This window comes from Pituophis catenifer, unplaced genomic scaffold (genome assembly GCF_029215685.1).
Source record: "Pituophis catenifer annectens isolate HBS135680 unplaced genomic scaffold, rPitCat1.0.hap2 SCAF_1, whole genome shotgun sequence".
NCBI classification, from domain to species: Eukaryota; Metazoa; Chordata; class Lepidosauria; order Squamata; family Colubridae; genus Pituophis; species Pituophis catenifer.
The window spans coordinates 1,426,992-1,444,565 of record NW_027256881.1 but is presented as its reverse complement, the minus strand read 5'-3'; the positions used below and the strand labels follow the sequence as shown (position 1 = coordinate 1,444,565).

Genomic DNA, 17,574 nt, shown 5'->3' with positions numbered 1-17,574 from the left:
ATGGGTGGACTTCAACTCCCAGAATCCCTCAGTCAGCACCTCAGAATTCTGGGAGTTGAAGTCCACCCATCTTCAAGTGGCCAAATTGAGAGACCGCCATTTTATATTTGAGATTAGAACAAGCACACAGATATAGGAAGTCTCTAATGGAAGGCTGTCCGGTCTTTGCAACTTTTAAGACCGGTGGACTTCAACTCCCAGAATCCCTCAGTCAGCATCCCGGGATTCTGGGAGTTGAAGTCCATCAGTCTTAAAGTTGCTACGATTGGAACACCCCTGGTCTAATAATGTATTAGTGCTTGGGAGATCCTGCCCTAACTTGCTAGGCACAGCTACAAATTCAACAACGACACAACAACAATAGTTGTTCTCCACAGGAAGCCACCTCTGATATATCCAAGGAGGACTTTACTGGCCAAGGGCCCCCTATTTAGAGTGGTTGTCTCAGGTGCTGTCACTCATCCGCACTCAACTCGCGGAGAAGTTCAGGGGGGGTCATCGCACGTTCGGTGGACAAGCCAAGAGGTCGCGTCGTCCGTTCGTGCCCCCACCCAGTTTTTCACGCAGCCTCGCCAAGGGACCCAGATCTCTAAGGTGAGATGACCACTCAGACCAAGCTATTTACAAAGGAGGAGAGAGTGTCAACCCCGTCACTGAGGGGCCGTCGATGAATACGGCTGTGTGGCGTGGCGTGGCGTGACTTTTTAAGAACGAGGTCGTCGAAACCAAGTTGTCGGGTTGTATTGTGTGACGGCGGGCTGGACGTTTGCTGAAAAAAAAAACTCAAATGGAAGAGTGGATCCTCTCCTTCGGTCTCTTCCAATCTCTACTCCGAAGAAGCGATGACGGCGGCGGCATCTCTACCTGGCTTCACGCCGGATAGTTATGGAGGAATTCCTTCAGTTTGGTGGGGTAGTCGGTCATCACGCCAGTGGCCCCCAGGTCGAAGGCTCGCTTGTATTCCTGGTCTTCGTTCAGCACCCAGATGTAGACCTGAAGGAAACAGCTGGGCGTCAACATCTCACTTTCCTTTGAAATCCCCCCAAAATGATTTTTCAACCTCGCTGCCTTCCCAGAGGAAATCTCGCTGCTCGTGGGAACAACTGCTTTAGTTCGCATACGTCATGTCTGGACTATTTATTGATTTATTATACAGGTTAGTCCTTGACTTACGACAACAATTGAGCCCAAAGCAGGGTGGATAAAAATCGATGATTTAAAAAAAAAGGAATAAGATTTTTTTTAAAAAAAAATTTAAATCGGATTTTTCAAAAATCAAATTTATTTTAATAAAATGCTTTTGGAGTAAAAATCTATCTAAAGATAGTTTTCTATTTAAGATACATTAATGATTTAGTTTATTCAGCATTGAAATGGAGCTTAGATATGTAGCATGAGGCTGTAGATTCTGCAATATTTACATTTTTGGTAAACTCATTCAATGAATCCAAGCTCTGCAAAGGTGAGATAACATGCACTGCATTGATGCATTCACACAATTTCACAGTAGCCATGAGAGAAATCATAAAATGAAGTTCGGGGATATTCCTTTATCCCATTGTTTCGCAAATCTATGTACACTAGAAACTCTATGATTGTTTGAAGAGAAATCAGGGGTGGGCTTCAAAAATTTTAGCAAGGGGTTCTCTGCCAGGTTGCTGGGTGGGCGTGGCCATGGTGGGCATGGCCTTTTGCCCTCCCCGGGCTCCAGAGGCTTTCCTCGAGCCTCTGGGAGGGCGAAAACGGCCTCCCCAGGCTCCGAAGGCCCTCTGGAGGCAGGAAACGGGTAGGCCCACTTTTCGGCCTCCCCGAGCCACCGCAGACGCCCTGCACTTACCTGCATCCAAAACGGGCTGCGCTGGGACTCTTGGGAGGGGCAGGTGCGGGTGGGCGGAGCCAGCCAGGAGTGAGATTTGGGGGTTTTCCAAATTGCACAGAATCTTAGCTAGAGGTTCTCCCGAACCCCTGCGAACCCCCAGCAGCCCATCCCTGAGAGAAATGCAGCTGTACCACCAGACTCTTAAGTGTGAGGAGGAAGGGCAAGCAGTAAAAATGAAAGTGAAACCTTCTAAGCAGCTTATAAATGTAATATTAAAGAGTGCCTGTCATTTCAGATCCATCAAGGCAGCGTCTGTTAGCGGGCATCCACTCACCTGCTACCCGCCATGTCCTTCACCTTGTTGCGTCCCTGCCGCATCACCAGCCGTCCCATTAAAGCGAATGGGACTGTCGGTGAGTCAACAGCGGATCAGAGGAGCCGCTGCGGGACAGAGATGACGGCTGCTCTTTAAAAATGATGATTTAAATCGAGGTGATGTAAATCAAGCCTTTTTACTAGTGATTTAAATCATGATTTAAGTCGACTTGATTTAAATCAAATCCACCCTGGCCCAAAATGCCTGTTGTTAAGTGAGACGTTTCTTAAGTGAGGTTTTTGGCCCCGTTTTACCACCTTCCTCGCCACAGTTCTTAAGCGAATCACTGCGGTAGACAAAACCCGGTTGTTAAGCGAATCGGGCTTCCTCGTTGATTTTGCTGGTCGGAGGGTTGCGCAAGGAGGGGGGGTGTCACGTGACCGTGGGACACAGCAGCAGTCATAAGGGTGAACCAGTTGCCGGGCGGCTGAATTTCGATCACGTGCACCGCTGCAAAGGTCGTTAAGTGTGAAAAACGGCCGTAAGTCACTTTTTTTTCAGTGCCGGTGTAACTTTGAATGGCACTAAATGAACGGTTGTAAGTTGAGGACTACGTGCACTTGGTTCAGGCAGTCCTTGACTTACAACCTTTTATTTAGTGACCTTTCAAAGTCACAACAGACCTGAAAAAAGTGACTTATGACCGTTTTTCACACTTATGATCCAGGCAATAGCCTTATGGTCATGGGAACAGAATTCGACAAGGACTAAGGGTGACATGATAGCAGTCTTCCAATATCTCAGGGGCTGCCACAAAGAAGAGGGAGTCAAGCTATTCTCCAAAGCACCTGAAGGCAGGACAAGAAGCAACAGATGGAAACTAGTCAAGGAGAGAAGCAACTTAGAACTAAGGAGGAATTTCCTGACAGGGAGAACAATTAACCAGTGGAACAGCTTGCCACCATAAGTTATAGGTACTCCATTACTGAAGGTTTTCAAGGAGAGATTGGACAACCATCTGCCTGAAATGATAACAGGGATTTCCTACCCGCGCACGGGGTTGGGCTAGAAGACCTCCAAGGTCCCTTCCAACTCTGTTATTCTATTCTGCTATGGCAATTGGCTCGTATTTATGACGGTTGCAGTGTCCCGGGGTCATGTGATCGCCTTTTGTGACCTTCTGACGATCAACGTCAATGGGGAAGTCAGATTCACTTAACAACCACCTAATTTAACTAACTTAAAAATCGCAGTCATTCGGTTCGCAACTGTGGCAAGAACGGTGGTAAAATGGGACAAAACTCACTTAGCCAGTGTCTTGTTTAGCCACATAAACTTTGGGCCCCTTTGCGGTCGTAAATCGAGGACTCCCTGTAATTTCTTTGAATCCAGATTGCAATTCCCCCCCCCTTTTTTTCCCCCTTCTTAAGAGTGCTTTAATTCCCTTGAAAGGCAAAATCTGGATAGTAACTGACATTTTGGGAAGAGAATCCAAGGTTTTCGTCCACCACGAAGAGGCTAAGTCGACTTGTACAAGTCAAATCGAGTACTGAGTTGAGATATTTACATATGTTTTGTAAAAATAAATAAATAAATAATACCGAATACCTGAATTCCTCGAGCAGTGAGGTGATCAAATAAGGCTTTCCTCATTAATAATCTGCAAACATGGCAAGGAGAAGATTGTCAATCCATGTTCAACTGCCAATTGTCCTTTCCCTCCAAAATACAGATTGATAAAAAAAAAAAAACCCGTGAGCGAAATTTTCCCTTAAAATAGCACTTTAATGGGCTTATAAACGTTAACATAATACATTGGGATCCAAAAGAGACAAGATGGCGGCCGTGAGCCAATTCCAGCTCCTTTTTTGCTGGCATCATAACTGCAGCTGCCTGCATTATTGTTGCTGGTGGAAAAACGGGACATAAATGAAACAAAAAAAAAAGCAACTGATTGTAAATTTCATAATGGCAGCTAGATTAGTGATGGCTAAATATTGGGGACAAAATTGGGATATTCAAAGAAATGAGTGGTATAATGAAATCTGGAGCATGGCAACAAATGATAAATTAACAACAGAAATTAAATTTTAAAAAGAGATGATCAAAGCAAACAATTATAATGAAATATGGGGGGATTTTATAAAAACAGTGTTGGTGGAAGGCAAAGGGATTAAACCTACTCAAGTATATATGTTGTTTTGGAGGGGATAAGAATATATAATTCTTGGAATATATTATATATCCTTTAATTGTTATAGACGAAGAAATATAAGGGAGGGAAAATGGTCTCCAGGGGGTGGGGGTGCATTGTAATATTTGTGTTTTCCCTTTCCCTTTTTTTTTTGTATTTAGATATTTATGTACTATGTTTGAATTATTTATATTTTTTAAAAAATAAAATAACTGCAGCTGCCATCTTGACTTTTTTGACCTCCACAGACGCGTCCGCCCATCGAAATAACTGTTATCAGTAGCATGGTGTCCGCAGATTAATGCGTGACGACAAAGAACAGACTTTTAAAAAAAAAAAAATGTAAGAGAAATTTTATCGAGTCAGATGTTATGTGGTTTCGGGAAGAAGAAAGCCTTGCCCATCCATTGTTAACAGACCCTAGAGAAACTCAGTTCCCACGTGGTCTATCTTTCGTCATAAACGTGGTTTGTGAGCAGGAATGGCGTCTCTGGGCATGTCACAGGTTGAGTTAATCTCTGATAGGACTGCAGCCAAGATGGAGCAGTGTGACAGTTTCAAAACATGGGCAGAAAGGAGAGACAGTTTGGTCTAGTGGTTAAAACACCAGGCTAGAAAGTAGGAGAGGGTGAATTCTAGTCCTGTCTTAGGCATGAAAGCCAGCTGGGTGACTTTGGGCCAATCACCAGGAGACTGTGAGTTCTAGTCCTGTTTTAGGCATGAAAGCCAGCTGGGTGACTTTGGGCCAATCACCAGGAGTTTTTGAGTTCTAGTTCCTCCCTAGGCATGAAAGCCACTGGGTGACTTTGGGCCAATCATTGTGTGATTGTGAGTTCTAGTCCTGATGTAGGAATGAAGGAGCAACTGGGTGACTTTGGATCAATCACCAGGAGGTAGCGAATTCTAATCCCTCCCTAGGCATGAAAGCTGGCTGGGTGACTTTGGGCCAATCACCAGGAGACCGTGAGTTCTAGTCACACCTTAGGCATGAAAGCCAGCTGGGTGACTTTGGGCCTGTCTCTCACTGAGCCCAATCCACCTCACACAGTTGGAAAACAGGAGGAGGAATATGTGTTTGGTTATGTTCTCCGCCCCGAGGTCTTTGTAAAAATAATAAAGGGCAGGATAAAAATAAATAAAAAATAAATACAGGGATTCATTCTCTGCCCAGTTCAAGCTAACTTAGAAGGAATCCTGGAATCCTGCAGAGATGCAACAGGCAGCCTCCTCTGCATACATCTGCTTTGGGCTTTGGGAAGACTTGAATGGCCCAATGGCAGTTTGCGAACCCCAAATAGTAGCCAATGAATCTGGGAAGCGGAGTCGATGCCTCTAACACAGGGGTCTCCAACCTTGGCCACTTCAAGACTTGTGGACTTCAACTCCCAGAATCCCCCAGCCAGCGCACTTGTGGACTTCAACTCCCAGAATCCCCCAGCCAGCGCACTTGTGGACTTCAACTCCCAGAATCCCCCAGCCAGCGCACTTGTGGACTTCAACTCCCAGAATCCCCCAGCCAGCGCACTTGTGGACTTCAACTCCCAGAATCCCCCAGCCAGCGCACTTGTGGACTTCAACTCCCAGAATCCCCCAGCCAGCGCACTTGTGGACTTCAACTCCCAGAATCCCCCAGCCAGCGCACTTGTGGACTTCAACTCCCAGAATCCCCCAGCCAGCGCACTTGTGGACTTCAACTCCCAGAATTCCCCAGCCAGCAAAGCTGGCTGGGGAATTCTGGGAGTTGAAGTCCACAAGTCTTGAAGTTGCCAAGGTTGGAGACTCCTGCTCTAATAGAGACCCCATTGCTTAGAAAAAAGATGATTGCCCTGAAAGACAATGGCGGGGATGGAGTGGGGAGGGGAAGGCTTATTGGGGGGTAGGGGGAGATGATGGAGGAGGGAGAGAAGAAAGACAGCAAGAATGAAACAGAGAGCTCAAGAAAGAAAGGAACCTTACACATCAATAAGCCATATGGTGATTCGCTGGCCCTTCGAAATCTTCTCCGATTCTTTCAGCCTGAAAATTGAAAGTGACAGAAGTGACTCTTGCAAGTAGCCCTTGACTTATAACCATTCGTTTCAGTTAACGTTGAAATATATAAGCCTTGATGGCGCAGTGGACTAAGTGCTGTTAAAGTAGCACTTAGCTGCCAGCTGCCTGAAATTACTGCGAATTCAAATCTCACCAGGCTCAAGGTTGACTCAGCCTTCCATCCTTCCGAGGTAGGTAAAATGAGGACCCGGATTGTGGGGGAAATAAACTGACTTTGTATAAAAAAGAACACCGTTTGGGGGGGCCGAAAGCCCTAATAAGCAGGTATATACAAAAAGTATGAAGGCTATTGCTTAATGCATTGTAAGCCGCCCTGAGTCTCCGGAGAAGGGCGGCATATAAATCGAAATAATAAATAACTAATAAATAAATAAATTTGCAAGCGGTATGTTGAGGAATATTATTAGAATGCCACAGCAATAGCACTGAAGACTTATATACCACTTTACAGCCCTCTCTAAGCGGTTTAGAGAGTCAGCCTATTGCTGCCCCAACAATCTGGGTCCTCATTTTGCCCACCTCGGAAGGATGGAAGGCTGAGTCAACCTTGAGCCAATCAGGATCAAACTGCTGGCAGTGGGCAGAGTTAATCTGCAATAGCAATAGCACTTAGATTTATATACCGCTTCACAGTGCTTTACAGCCCTCTTTAAGCAGTTTTCATAGAGTCAGCATCTTGCCCCCAACAATCTGGGTTCTCATTTTACCAACCTCGGAAGGACGGAAGGCTGAGTCAACCTTGAGCCTGGTGAGATTCAATCTGCCAAATTGCAGGCAGCCGGCAGGCAGCAGAAATAGCCTGCAGTACCGCATTCTAACCACTGCGCCACCGAGGCTCATAACGCCACGTATTTAAGGAAAGGAGCTGATGAATATATTAAAAATGGATTGTTAAGGACAGGTTAGTCCTCGACTTACAACCATTCATTTTGTGACTGTTCGAAGTTACAAGGGCACTGGGAAAAAAAAAAGTCACTTGTGACCGTTTTTCACACTTATGACCGTTGCAGCATCCCCACCGTCCCGTAGCTGCTTAGCAACTGGCATGTATTTAGCACGGACCTATAAAGCTTAGGGTGATTTTTGATCAATAAAATAATCGATACAGGTAAGTCCTTGACTTACGACCACGATCAAGCCCAACATTTCTGAGACATTTGTTAAGTGAATTTTGCCCCATTTCACTTTCAACTTCCTTGCCCCCGTTGTTAAGTGAATCACTGCAGGTGTTAGAATTAGTAACGCGGCTGTGAAGTGAACCTGGCTCTCCCATTGGCTTTGCTCGTCAGAAGGCTGCTTTCAAGGGGAATCACATGACCCCTGGACATACAACCGTCGTAAGTACATGCCAGTTGCCGAGCCTCTGAATTTTGATCACGTGACCATGGGGATGCTGTAAGGGTCAGTGTGTGAAAAACGGTCGAAAGTCACTTTTTCAGTGCCGTTGGAACTTCAAAATAGTCACAAAATGAATGGTTGTAATTTGGAGCAGGGGTCTCCAACCTTGGCCACTTTAAGACTTGTGGACTTCAACTCCCAGAGTTCCTCAGCCAGCTTTGCTGGCTGAGGAACTCTGGGAGTTGAAGTCCACAAGTCTTAAAGTGGCCAAGGTTGGAGATCCCCGATTTGGAGGTTAGCGCTGTACCGATGATCCATTTTAATACATTTATCGGCTCCTTTGTCTAAATATTTGGCATTTAACTCACATTCTAATATTCCCCAACAAACCGATTGCAAATATTCAAGTTTAAAATCTCTTGCTTTGCTTCCCGGTGATAAATTCCTTTTTTTTTTTTTCTCCCAGCGCTGCTGTAACTTGGGACGGCCACCAAATCAACTGGTTGTTAAGTCAAGGACTACCTGTACATCCACGAGACGAAGCTCGCTCGTGGCCAAAGCTGAGGAAGCAGCTGGAGGTCGCCCAAACAGCTACTGTATTTTTCAGAGTATAAAACGCATCTTTTTTTCCCCCCCTAAAAGGGGGTGAAAATTTAGGTGCGTCTTATACACCGAATGTAGCCCCGCCCACCCACCGGCCCCTACCCTTTGGCCTCTGCCTCCCAGCAATTTACCTCCTTGCAGCAAGCAGGAACAGCTCCTTTCAGCTTCAGCACAGCCTAATTAGCACAAGTTGATTGGATCGGCCTCCTGACTCTCAGCTGTTTTGCGTGGGCCTCTGCTGTTTGCTGCAAGGAGGTAAATTGCTGGAGCAGTTTTTTTTTCCTTCTGCTAATCAAGCTATGCTGCAAACGAAAATGAAAGTAAAGCAGGCTGTTGGCTGTTTGCTGCAACAAGGCAAAATTGCTAGGAGGCAGAGGCAGATTTCTTTTTCTCGTTTTCCTCACCAAAAAAAGGTAGGTGCGTCTTATAGTCGATGCATCTTATACTCCAAAAAATACGGTACTTACTTGAGAATGATGGAAGGCATGGGGATCTCCAGGAAGTCTTCCAGGATCGGAAAGAAAGGAAGAAGGCCAGTGTAGAAGAGGCCGAGGAGCAGGAGGACACGGCGCAAGCAGAAAAGGATGGGGATGTGGCAGTTCTGAAGGGAGAAAAATCCAGGGACATCACAGGAAGGTTAACTCAGGATGGGCTTCAACCCTCTTATTCCACAGACTTCTCATTTTAAGGCACGTTGCTCAAAAATTCATAATTGTGTAACAGAGTTTGGAGGCCTTGTAGTCCGACCCCCTGCTCACTCAGGCAGGAAACCTATATCATTCCAGACAAATCTCTGGACAATCTCTTCTTAAAAACTTCCAGTGTTGGAGCATTTAAAACTTCTGGAGGCAAGTAGTTCCACTGGTTAATTGTTCTCAACTGTCAGGAAATTCTTCCTTAATTCTAGGTTGCTTCTCTCCTTGATTAGTTTCCACCCATTGCTTCTTGTCCTGCCTTCTGGTGCTTTGGAGAATAGCTTGACCCCCTCTTCTTTGGGGCAGCCCCTCAAATATGGGAAGACTGCTATCATGTCACCCCTAGTCCTTCTCTTCTTCAGGCTAGATGTACCCAATTCCAGCAACCTTCAGTGATGGAGCTGTTCTGACCTGTTTTTCCTTAAAAAGCAGGAAGCAGAGTCTTGGTCCCGGCAAAACCCCTCTTATTTACACGACTGTGAATTCCTTTCATTCACAGTCAGCAAGGCTCGGCAAACAGTCTTTCAGAGGAATATTTATCAACACAAACCTTATCTCGCTTGAAAAGCTGCCAGATAACTAGTTTCCAAATGCAGGGTAAGGCAAAACTTGGCACAGAGTCTCTTAGTCCAAACAGAACTTTCCACTCTTGAAACGAACGAATGAACGAATTGTTTCTTGCAAAAGCCCCCTCCCCATTCGCTCCTCTTTAGTTTCTTATGGGTGGGGCCAATCACCACCAGGGTGTGGCTTTACTCCCAAGTCGACCCTGCTTTCTTAAGTTGTTCTTGTCTTCTGGCAGCTCTGCGCATGCGCACACTGGGAACAGGCTCCAGCTGTTCCTCAGCCTCACTGCCGTCTAGCTCCCTCTCTGCCTCCGACGCAGAACCCTCGTCCGAGCTTTCCCCAGCCCCCAGGACTGGCCCATGTTCCTCCCCAACCTCCTCACTGTCTGACTCTGCTGCCAGCTCTGCTGGCGGGCCACAATGGGAGCATCCACAACTTCTGAACGCAAATCGTTCCATTGGTTCATTGTTCCCAGGGACAAGAAGTTTCTCCTTACTTCTAGGTTGCTTCTGGTTAATTAGGTTGATTAATTTCCACTCGTCGCATCTTGTCCTGCCATTTCTAGACACAGAAATCTTTCCAGGATTTGAGGCGCTCAACTTATTCTCCAAAGCAGAATAACAGAATACACGGAAGGGACCTTGGAGGTCTTCTAGTCCAACCTTATACCAGCGATGGCTAACCTTTTTCTCGTGTGCCGAAAGCTCACGTGCGTGCAACAGCACACACACGTGCCGGCACCCATAATGCAATGCGCCTCCCCCTGCGCATGCACACACAACCACCCCCGCCCCCCCGCGCATGTACGTGTGACCCCCCCCCCGTCCCCCATTTTTGGCCTAGCAGGCTTCCCTGCAGCCTCCTGGGCCCGAAAACGGACCATGGGGGGCATGTTGCGAGAACCCCCACGCTCCCCTGCCTCCCACGCACGGTTCTCCCGATTGCGCCCTTCCCCCAGTACATCCCAAAAATCAGCTGGCAGGGTGGGCTCTGGCATGCGTGCTATAGGTTTGCCATCACGGCCCTATACCATTTCAGTTGTCCAATCTCTTCTTATCAACTTCCAGTGTTGGAGAATTCACAACTTCTGGAGGCAAGTTGCTCCACTGATTAATTTTTCTAACTGTCAGGACCCCCCCCCCCTCTTCTTTGGGGCAGCCCCTCAAATATTGGAAGGCTGCTATCATATCACCCCCCCCCCCCCGGTCCTTCTTTTCATTAAACTAATTAGAATGCAAACCACCCGTACAAAGTTTCGTACATGCACATGAAAATTTAATCTGAGGCCTCCACAGGAAGCATCCATAAAAATGTACATAGATACATACACAGGTAGACTTCGACTTGCGACCGTTCGAAGGTATGCCCTATGTTTTTTGTTTTTTTTTAAAAAGGGGGGGGGGTTTAAAACCAACAGGGTATAAATTCTCTGTTTACCTCTTTGTGACACTTTTCCACAACTTCATGGCTGACGCTGCCCCAAACCGTCAAATGTTCCCGTTTGTAAGACCTCACCAACTCGGAAACCTAAGATCAATAGAAAAAGGAAAAATATTATTTTAAAAAATTCTGCTCTTAAAGAGTTTGAATTGAGTTCCTACATTGCTTGGCGAACTATTAATCTAGAGTTCAAGGATGAAAAATGGTAATTAGAGGTGTTTTCCAGGAGATGGATGAGAAGAAGGACACTGTTAGGAAAAATAAATCGAGTACAGGTAGTCTTTGACATATGACCACAATGGAGCCCAAAATTTCTGTTGTTAAGTGAGACACTTGTTAAGTGAGTTTTGTCCCATCTTAAGACCTTTCTTGCCATAGTTTTTAAGTGAATCGGGAGACACGTGTGCATGCGTGGGAGGCAGGAGGGAGCTTGGGGGGAGTGCTTGCATTGAGGGGGGGGGGTGCTCACAACCCGTCCCCCATGGTCCGTTTTTGGGCCCAAGAGGCTGCAGGGAAGCCCGCTAGGTCAAAAATGGGGGATGGGAAAGATGGAATGAAATGCTGAGATTTTGCGCACAGATCGGGAGAGCCTGGAAACCATCAAGGTCATCACTGCATGTGCTTGAGAAGGAGGTGGACTGTTCCCATAACAAAAGGACGTCTCATAGTTGGACAATGTGAACCCCCCCAGGGGCAGGGAGAAAGTGCGAAAGTTATTGTTTTAACTAAGCAAGCATTTGCGCGGGAAAATTCAGAGCTGGTTTTGATTCTTCAGTACCAGAATGGTGTATCCAATAAAGTTTTACTTTTGGGAATTCAACGCTCCCGATTGTTTTTCCTTATTGTGGGGTCGCTAGCCGCACAGTTGACTTACTCTTACTCTTTCTAGTAAGCCTACCTTTAGACAGTGTGCCCTAACCTTGGAAACTTTAAGATGTATGGACTTCAACTCCCAGTATGGTTAGCTGGGGGATTCTGGGAAACACTGGTTTAACTATGAGGGTGTGGAGTCCATACTTCTCCTGCCTGGCCATCACTCAGGAACATGGCCACTGTTGTCCTCACTTGAAAGGCACCATTGTCCCAATCAGAAGCAAGGAGGACGTAAAACAAAATCTTTGCCAGACCAATTCTTGAATACAGCTCATCCGCCTGGAAGTCACACTGTATATCAGACATTAACACAATTGAGAGGGTCCAGAGGTATTTCACGAGAAGAATCCTCCACTCCTCTACTCACAATAGAATCCCTTAGGCCACCAGGTTTGAAATTTTGGGTTTGGGACAATCTGGAACTGTGCCGCCTGCGGTCTGATCTAAGCATCGTACACAAAATTATCTGCTACAACATCTTGCCTGTCAACGATTTCTTAAAGTTTCCATGATTGATCTTATATATACATATTTTTTCTATCGAAACCATAAAAATAAGATATTTTAGTTACATTTGGGGTTGCTCTTCTACCCTCTCTTTTCCTTTTCACAACAAACCTTCTTCTCCTTCTTTCTTTTCCCTCCCTCCCTCTCTTCTACTTTCTTCCTCCTCCTCTCCTCCCCTCCCCTACTTCCCCTTCCTCTCCCCCACTCTTTCCCTCTTTCTCACCTTCTCGCCTGCTTTTGTCCCCTATCCTTCCTTCCTCTCCTTCCCCTTTCTTCCATTCCTCTCTCTCCCTCTCCTCCTCTCTCCCTCTCCTTTCTTTCTCCTTTGTCTGTCAACGACTTCTTCAGCTTTAACTACAACAATACACGGGCAAACTATCGATAGAAACTCAAGGTAAACCGCTCCGAATTCGATTGCATAAAATACGACTTCAGCAACAGAGTGGTCAGCGCCTGGAATGCTCTACCCTACTCCGTTGTTAACAGCCTCAAACCCTCACAGCTTCAACCTCAAACTGTCCACCGTGGACCTCGCCCCATTCCTAAGAGGTCCGTAAAAGGGGGCGTGCATAAGCACACCAGCGTGCCTATCGTCCCTGTCCTACCGTCCCCATTTATTTGTATTCATCTCCTTCGTTCATGTCCATGTTCATATTCACACCTGCTATCTTGGACATGTTTGACAAACAAACGAAATAAATAAATAAAAGGGAAGGAGGTGGAATGAGAAGAGAGGACTCACCTTTTTAATCAGCAGGTCGTTGTTCACTTTGATGTCGATGTTGACCGGCGTGTGGGGAAAGGCCTCAAACACCTCTTGAAGGAGAGGGATGCGTTTGTCTTCACCTTCGCACTGGCATTCTGATGTACACAAGCAGAATTTGGTTGTTGCTGAGGACATGGGGAAGTTATTGGCAGATGCCGCGCGATGGGTGGCACCCAGCCTCCTCCCCCATAGAAATAACCCTGGATTTCTCACTCCCAAAAGACAGGTGAAGGTGGAACCCTTGGACCAGGCTCCAAGGGCTGGTCCCACCTCAATGGGCATAGGGCTTCAAAGGGAGAAGAATCCTGGGACGTTCTCACATCCAGAACGTGTGAAGGATTGCTGAGAAATGGTACAGGAAGAATACAAGATCGTGCCTCCAAGTTCCCTGAAACACTTGACTTGCAGAAAGCTCCACTGGACAGAAAGCTAATTCGCTCTACTCTCTAAAATATCCATCATGGCAACTAGTAAATGAATCTGCCATGCGCAGAGCACCAAAAACGGAACGTGATAAGGTCCGGGCGGGTGGGAGCCTCCCGCAGCTGCCGTTACCGGTTTTCCCGAACCGGATAGAACTGGCTGAATACCACCACTGGGTCCAGACCCACTCATGTGAACGTCGCAGGTGCTTGTGCTCCCACTCGTCTGAGGGTCATCGCAAACATCGTGCGAGCTCACCATGCACGCATCGTGCGAGCTCACGCACATCTGCCCCCAGTGATGGGTTTCAATTTTTTTTACTACCGGTTCTGTGGGCGTGGCTTGGTGGGCGTGGCATGGCTTGGTGGGCATGGCAGGGGAAGGATACTGTAATATCTCCATTCCCACCCCACTCCAAGGGAAAGATACTGTAAAATCCCCATTTCCTCCTGATCAGCTGGGACTTGGGGGCAGGGCCAGTCAGAATTTTTACTACCAGTTCTCCGAACTACTCAAACTTTCTGCTGCCGGTTCTCCAGAACTGGTCAGAACCAGTTTCTTTAAATTAATGTCGGCCACTGACCCCTCCAACAGCTGAATCAGATAAGGAAAGAGAGAGAGAGAGAGAGAGAGAGAGAGAGAGAGAGAGAGAGAGAGAGAGAGAGAGACTGGGCCATCCGTCAGCCCTCAGATAGAGAGTCAACAGCCCCAGGTCTGGAGGTGGCTGATGAGGAGGAGGAGGAATAGCTGGGTCCAGTGCCTGACGCTTGGATGCACAGAAGGCAGAGGAGAGGAGAGCAGTGGAAATCTATGGGCCGGTCCTCGGGACGGAAGAGCCATTGCTGCTAGCGAAGCCCCACCCTAACTCTGGGGATAAAAGGCAGGGGGCGGAGATGAATAGATGTGGCAGACAACTATTCATCTCCCTGGTGGACAAACTTGTTAGCCTGCTATGTGTGTGTGCGAGAGAGAGAGAGACTTTTTGCCGGGGCTGCTGGCGCTCCTAATAAAGGGAATATTTATTTAACTACGGAGGGTTTGCCGTGTTTGGGAGCCGGGTGAGAACAGCAAGGTAGAACTATTTTGGTCTTAGCTGCTTTGTAAATGTGAAGTTATGGACAGCGGCAAGACCTTGGCATTCCCAGGGAGGAATGCTGACAGACCAGGCTGAAATGGAGCAATACGAAGAGCGCATTCTGCAAAGATTCAGATCTTCAAATGATTACCTTTCTGGAAAGTGACCTCCAACTTGCAGAGATACGGAGGGAGTTCCTTTTGAAAAGAAGAAAATGTGAGCTTAAATACAGAGAGGTTCAGAGACCGAAAATCAGAATAACCTTTAGCCAAGAACTCTTTGGCTTCAATCCCCCGGGGTTCACAAGAAATCTCTCTAGTGCAGCACGAGAATAGCCAGAATGTTCAAGAACAAATCTGAGAAGTGTTGGAAATGTCATCAGATACCGGGCTCATATTACCATATGTGATGGACATGTGTAGAAGCTAAAAGATACTGGACTAAAATCCACACATGGTTGGAAAAAATGTTAAAAAAACACATAGACTTTAAACCAGAGTGTCAGACTTCGATGCTATCTCAAAATAAATGAATTTCCAAACTGCCAATCTTTAAGGAAATCTTTTCTTTAATTGAGCACAGCCACCGGATCATGACTCCACGCGGACAAGACTGACCTTTTGCCCCCCAATCCCTCCCTTTCCGATCCCCAAATCTCTGCTTCTCATTGGCTATCTTCCAAGTCATTCTTCAGACTTCTTGTCTCGTCATTTCCCAGGAATGTCCCCCCCCCTCATTTCCACGACAACCCGACTTCAAAGGGATTTAGCAGGCAAAAGTTCAGAGCTTATCTCTCTCTCTCCTCTGCTCTCTATGCCAGCGTCGAAGAGCTGACACAGAGACTTTTTTATTAGGAATTATACCAGAAACATACAATAGAGAATTGAGATATTTGATTGTGAATGTATTGACTGCAGCTAGAATTGTGTTTGCTAAAAACTGGAAAAAGGAGAAAATGCCAATGCAAGATGAAATTATTAGGAAAATCATGGAATGCACTGAAATGAGTAAATTGACATTTGAAATTAGACAACAAGAATATAAACAATATTATAAGATATGGGATTTATTTTACCAATGGCTAGATAATGAAACATGGAAATGAAATATGAAATATAAAGTGAAGGTTAAGAATATAATATGTGAAAATAATTTTTTTTTTTTGGTTTAGTTTTAGTTTAGTTTATTTTGGATTTATATACCGCCCATTGGGAATGATAATGCCGTTGTTAAATAAATTGACAAATGAGAATAATGATATAAAGATATCTATCAGGTTGATAATATGAGAAATTAGATAATTAGTAAAATATGATTATGGGGAAGAAGCACAAGGGATTTGCAACCGATCGACACACTGCTTGAAATTGTAATGGATGAAGGATGTTTTATGTTTTGTTTGTTTAAAAATTAAAAAAAAAATTGCAAAAAAAAAAAAAAGGAAAAAAAGAAATCTCTCTAGTGCAAGAATGTCAACCTCGAGGCCCGTGGCTGGATCCGGCCCACGGGGTGTTTAGATCTGGCCTGCAGGGCCGCCCTGGAAACAGCAAAGGACCAGCCCGCAGTGCCTCTGCCAGCAAAAATGGAGCTCGAGAAGGCCGCATGCAGTCTTCCCTTTTCCTCTGTTTTTGCTGACAGAGGGCTGCAGGAGGCCGTCACAGCCGAAAACGGAGCCCAGGTGCCCCCGACCACAGGTGACGTCGAGCTGGCCACACCCATCCCGGCCTCCCGAGGTTAAACACAACCCTGATGTGGCCCTCAGTGAAATCGAGTTTGGCACCCCTGCTCTAGGGCTTACACAGGTAGTCCTTGACATGCGACCGCAACTGGGATAGAAACGTCCATTGCTAACTGAGGAGGTTGTTAAGTGAGTCATACCAATTTTATGGCTTTTTCCTGCGGTTGTTAAGTGAATCACGTGTTTGTTAAGCGAGTCTGGCTTCTACCCCCCCCAATCGACGTTGCTTGTTGGAGGTCGCAAAAATGTGACCCCCCGGGATGCTGCAACTGTCACAAATACCATCCAGTTTTTTAGTGCCGTTGTAAGTTTGAACGGTCACTAAACGAACTGTTGTTAAGGCGAACCCTACCTGTATATGGATGCTTGGCAGTAGCCAAGCACCCAAATTTTGATCATGTGACTGTGAGGACGCTGGCTGTTTTTTTTGCCACATACTTTTTTTCTTTTAACCACAGTTGTTAAAAGTGAATTGGTAAGTTAGGAACATGGTCGTTCAGTGAATCTGGCTTCCCCATTGTTTTGGCTTGTCAAAAGGTCACAAAAGGGGATCACATGACCCCAGGACACCGCAACCATCATAACTATGAGCCAGTTGCCAAGTATCCGAATTCTGATCACGTGACAATGGGGAAGCTGGAATGGTCGTAAGTGTGAAAAGTAGTAAAAAAAAAAATCATTTTTTCAGCGCCGTTGTAACTTCGAACGGCCACTAAACGAATGGTTGTAAGTCAAGGACTAGCTTGTTAGGAAATGGTCATTGCCTATATCCTTAACATAGCTGTATTCCAAAATACTGTTCAAATGCATTACCTATTAATTGTAATCCTTTGCATTACCTATTAATTGTAATCATTTCATTATGCATAGAATAGAATAGAATAGAATAGAATAGAATAGAATAGAATAGAATAGAATAGAATAGAATAGAATAGAATAGAATAATGAAAGCAGAATAGAATAGCAATAAGAATTAGAAGAGAAGTAGCTGGACGCCCGTGCTTTGCTATGAAACTATGTGCTCGGGCTTGATAAATTGACTTTTACAGCCTGAAATTTAATGTAGAATGTGTAACTCTGTAGCATCAGAGTGTGTTAATATAATGCAACTGGCAGTTGGAACAGAGGGGGAGTGGGAGCAGAATGTCCCAGCCTGCAGCATCCATTG

General features: G+C 45.8%; 1 protein-coding gene across 1 annotated transcript in view; it reads right to left on the bottom strand.

Annotated features, from left to right (window-relative positions):
- Positions 1–725: 725 nt before the first annotated feature.
- GDPD1 (glycerophosphodiester phosphodiesterase domain containing 1) overlaps positions 726–17,574 on the bottom strand; it is a 54,749-nt gene continuing 37,900 nt past the window's right edge. The window contains exons 4-10 of the mRNA XM_070945044.1: positions 14,820–14,865; positions 13,147–13,265; positions 11,022–11,111; positions 8,790–8,923; positions 6,286–6,345; positions 3,744–3,795; positions 726–993 (exon numbers count right to left, since the gene is read on the bottom strand). Coding sequence (XP_070801145.1) covers positions 871–993; positions 3,744–3,795; positions 6,286–6,345; positions 8,790–8,923; positions 11,022–11,111; positions 13,147–13,265; positions 14,820–14,865 — 624 coding nt within the window. The 3' untranslated portion in view covers positions 726–870. The remainder of the gene's footprint in view (positions 994–3,743; positions 3,796–6,285; positions 6,346–8,789; positions 8,924–11,021; positions 11,112–13,146; positions 13,266–14,819; positions 14,866–17,574) is intronic.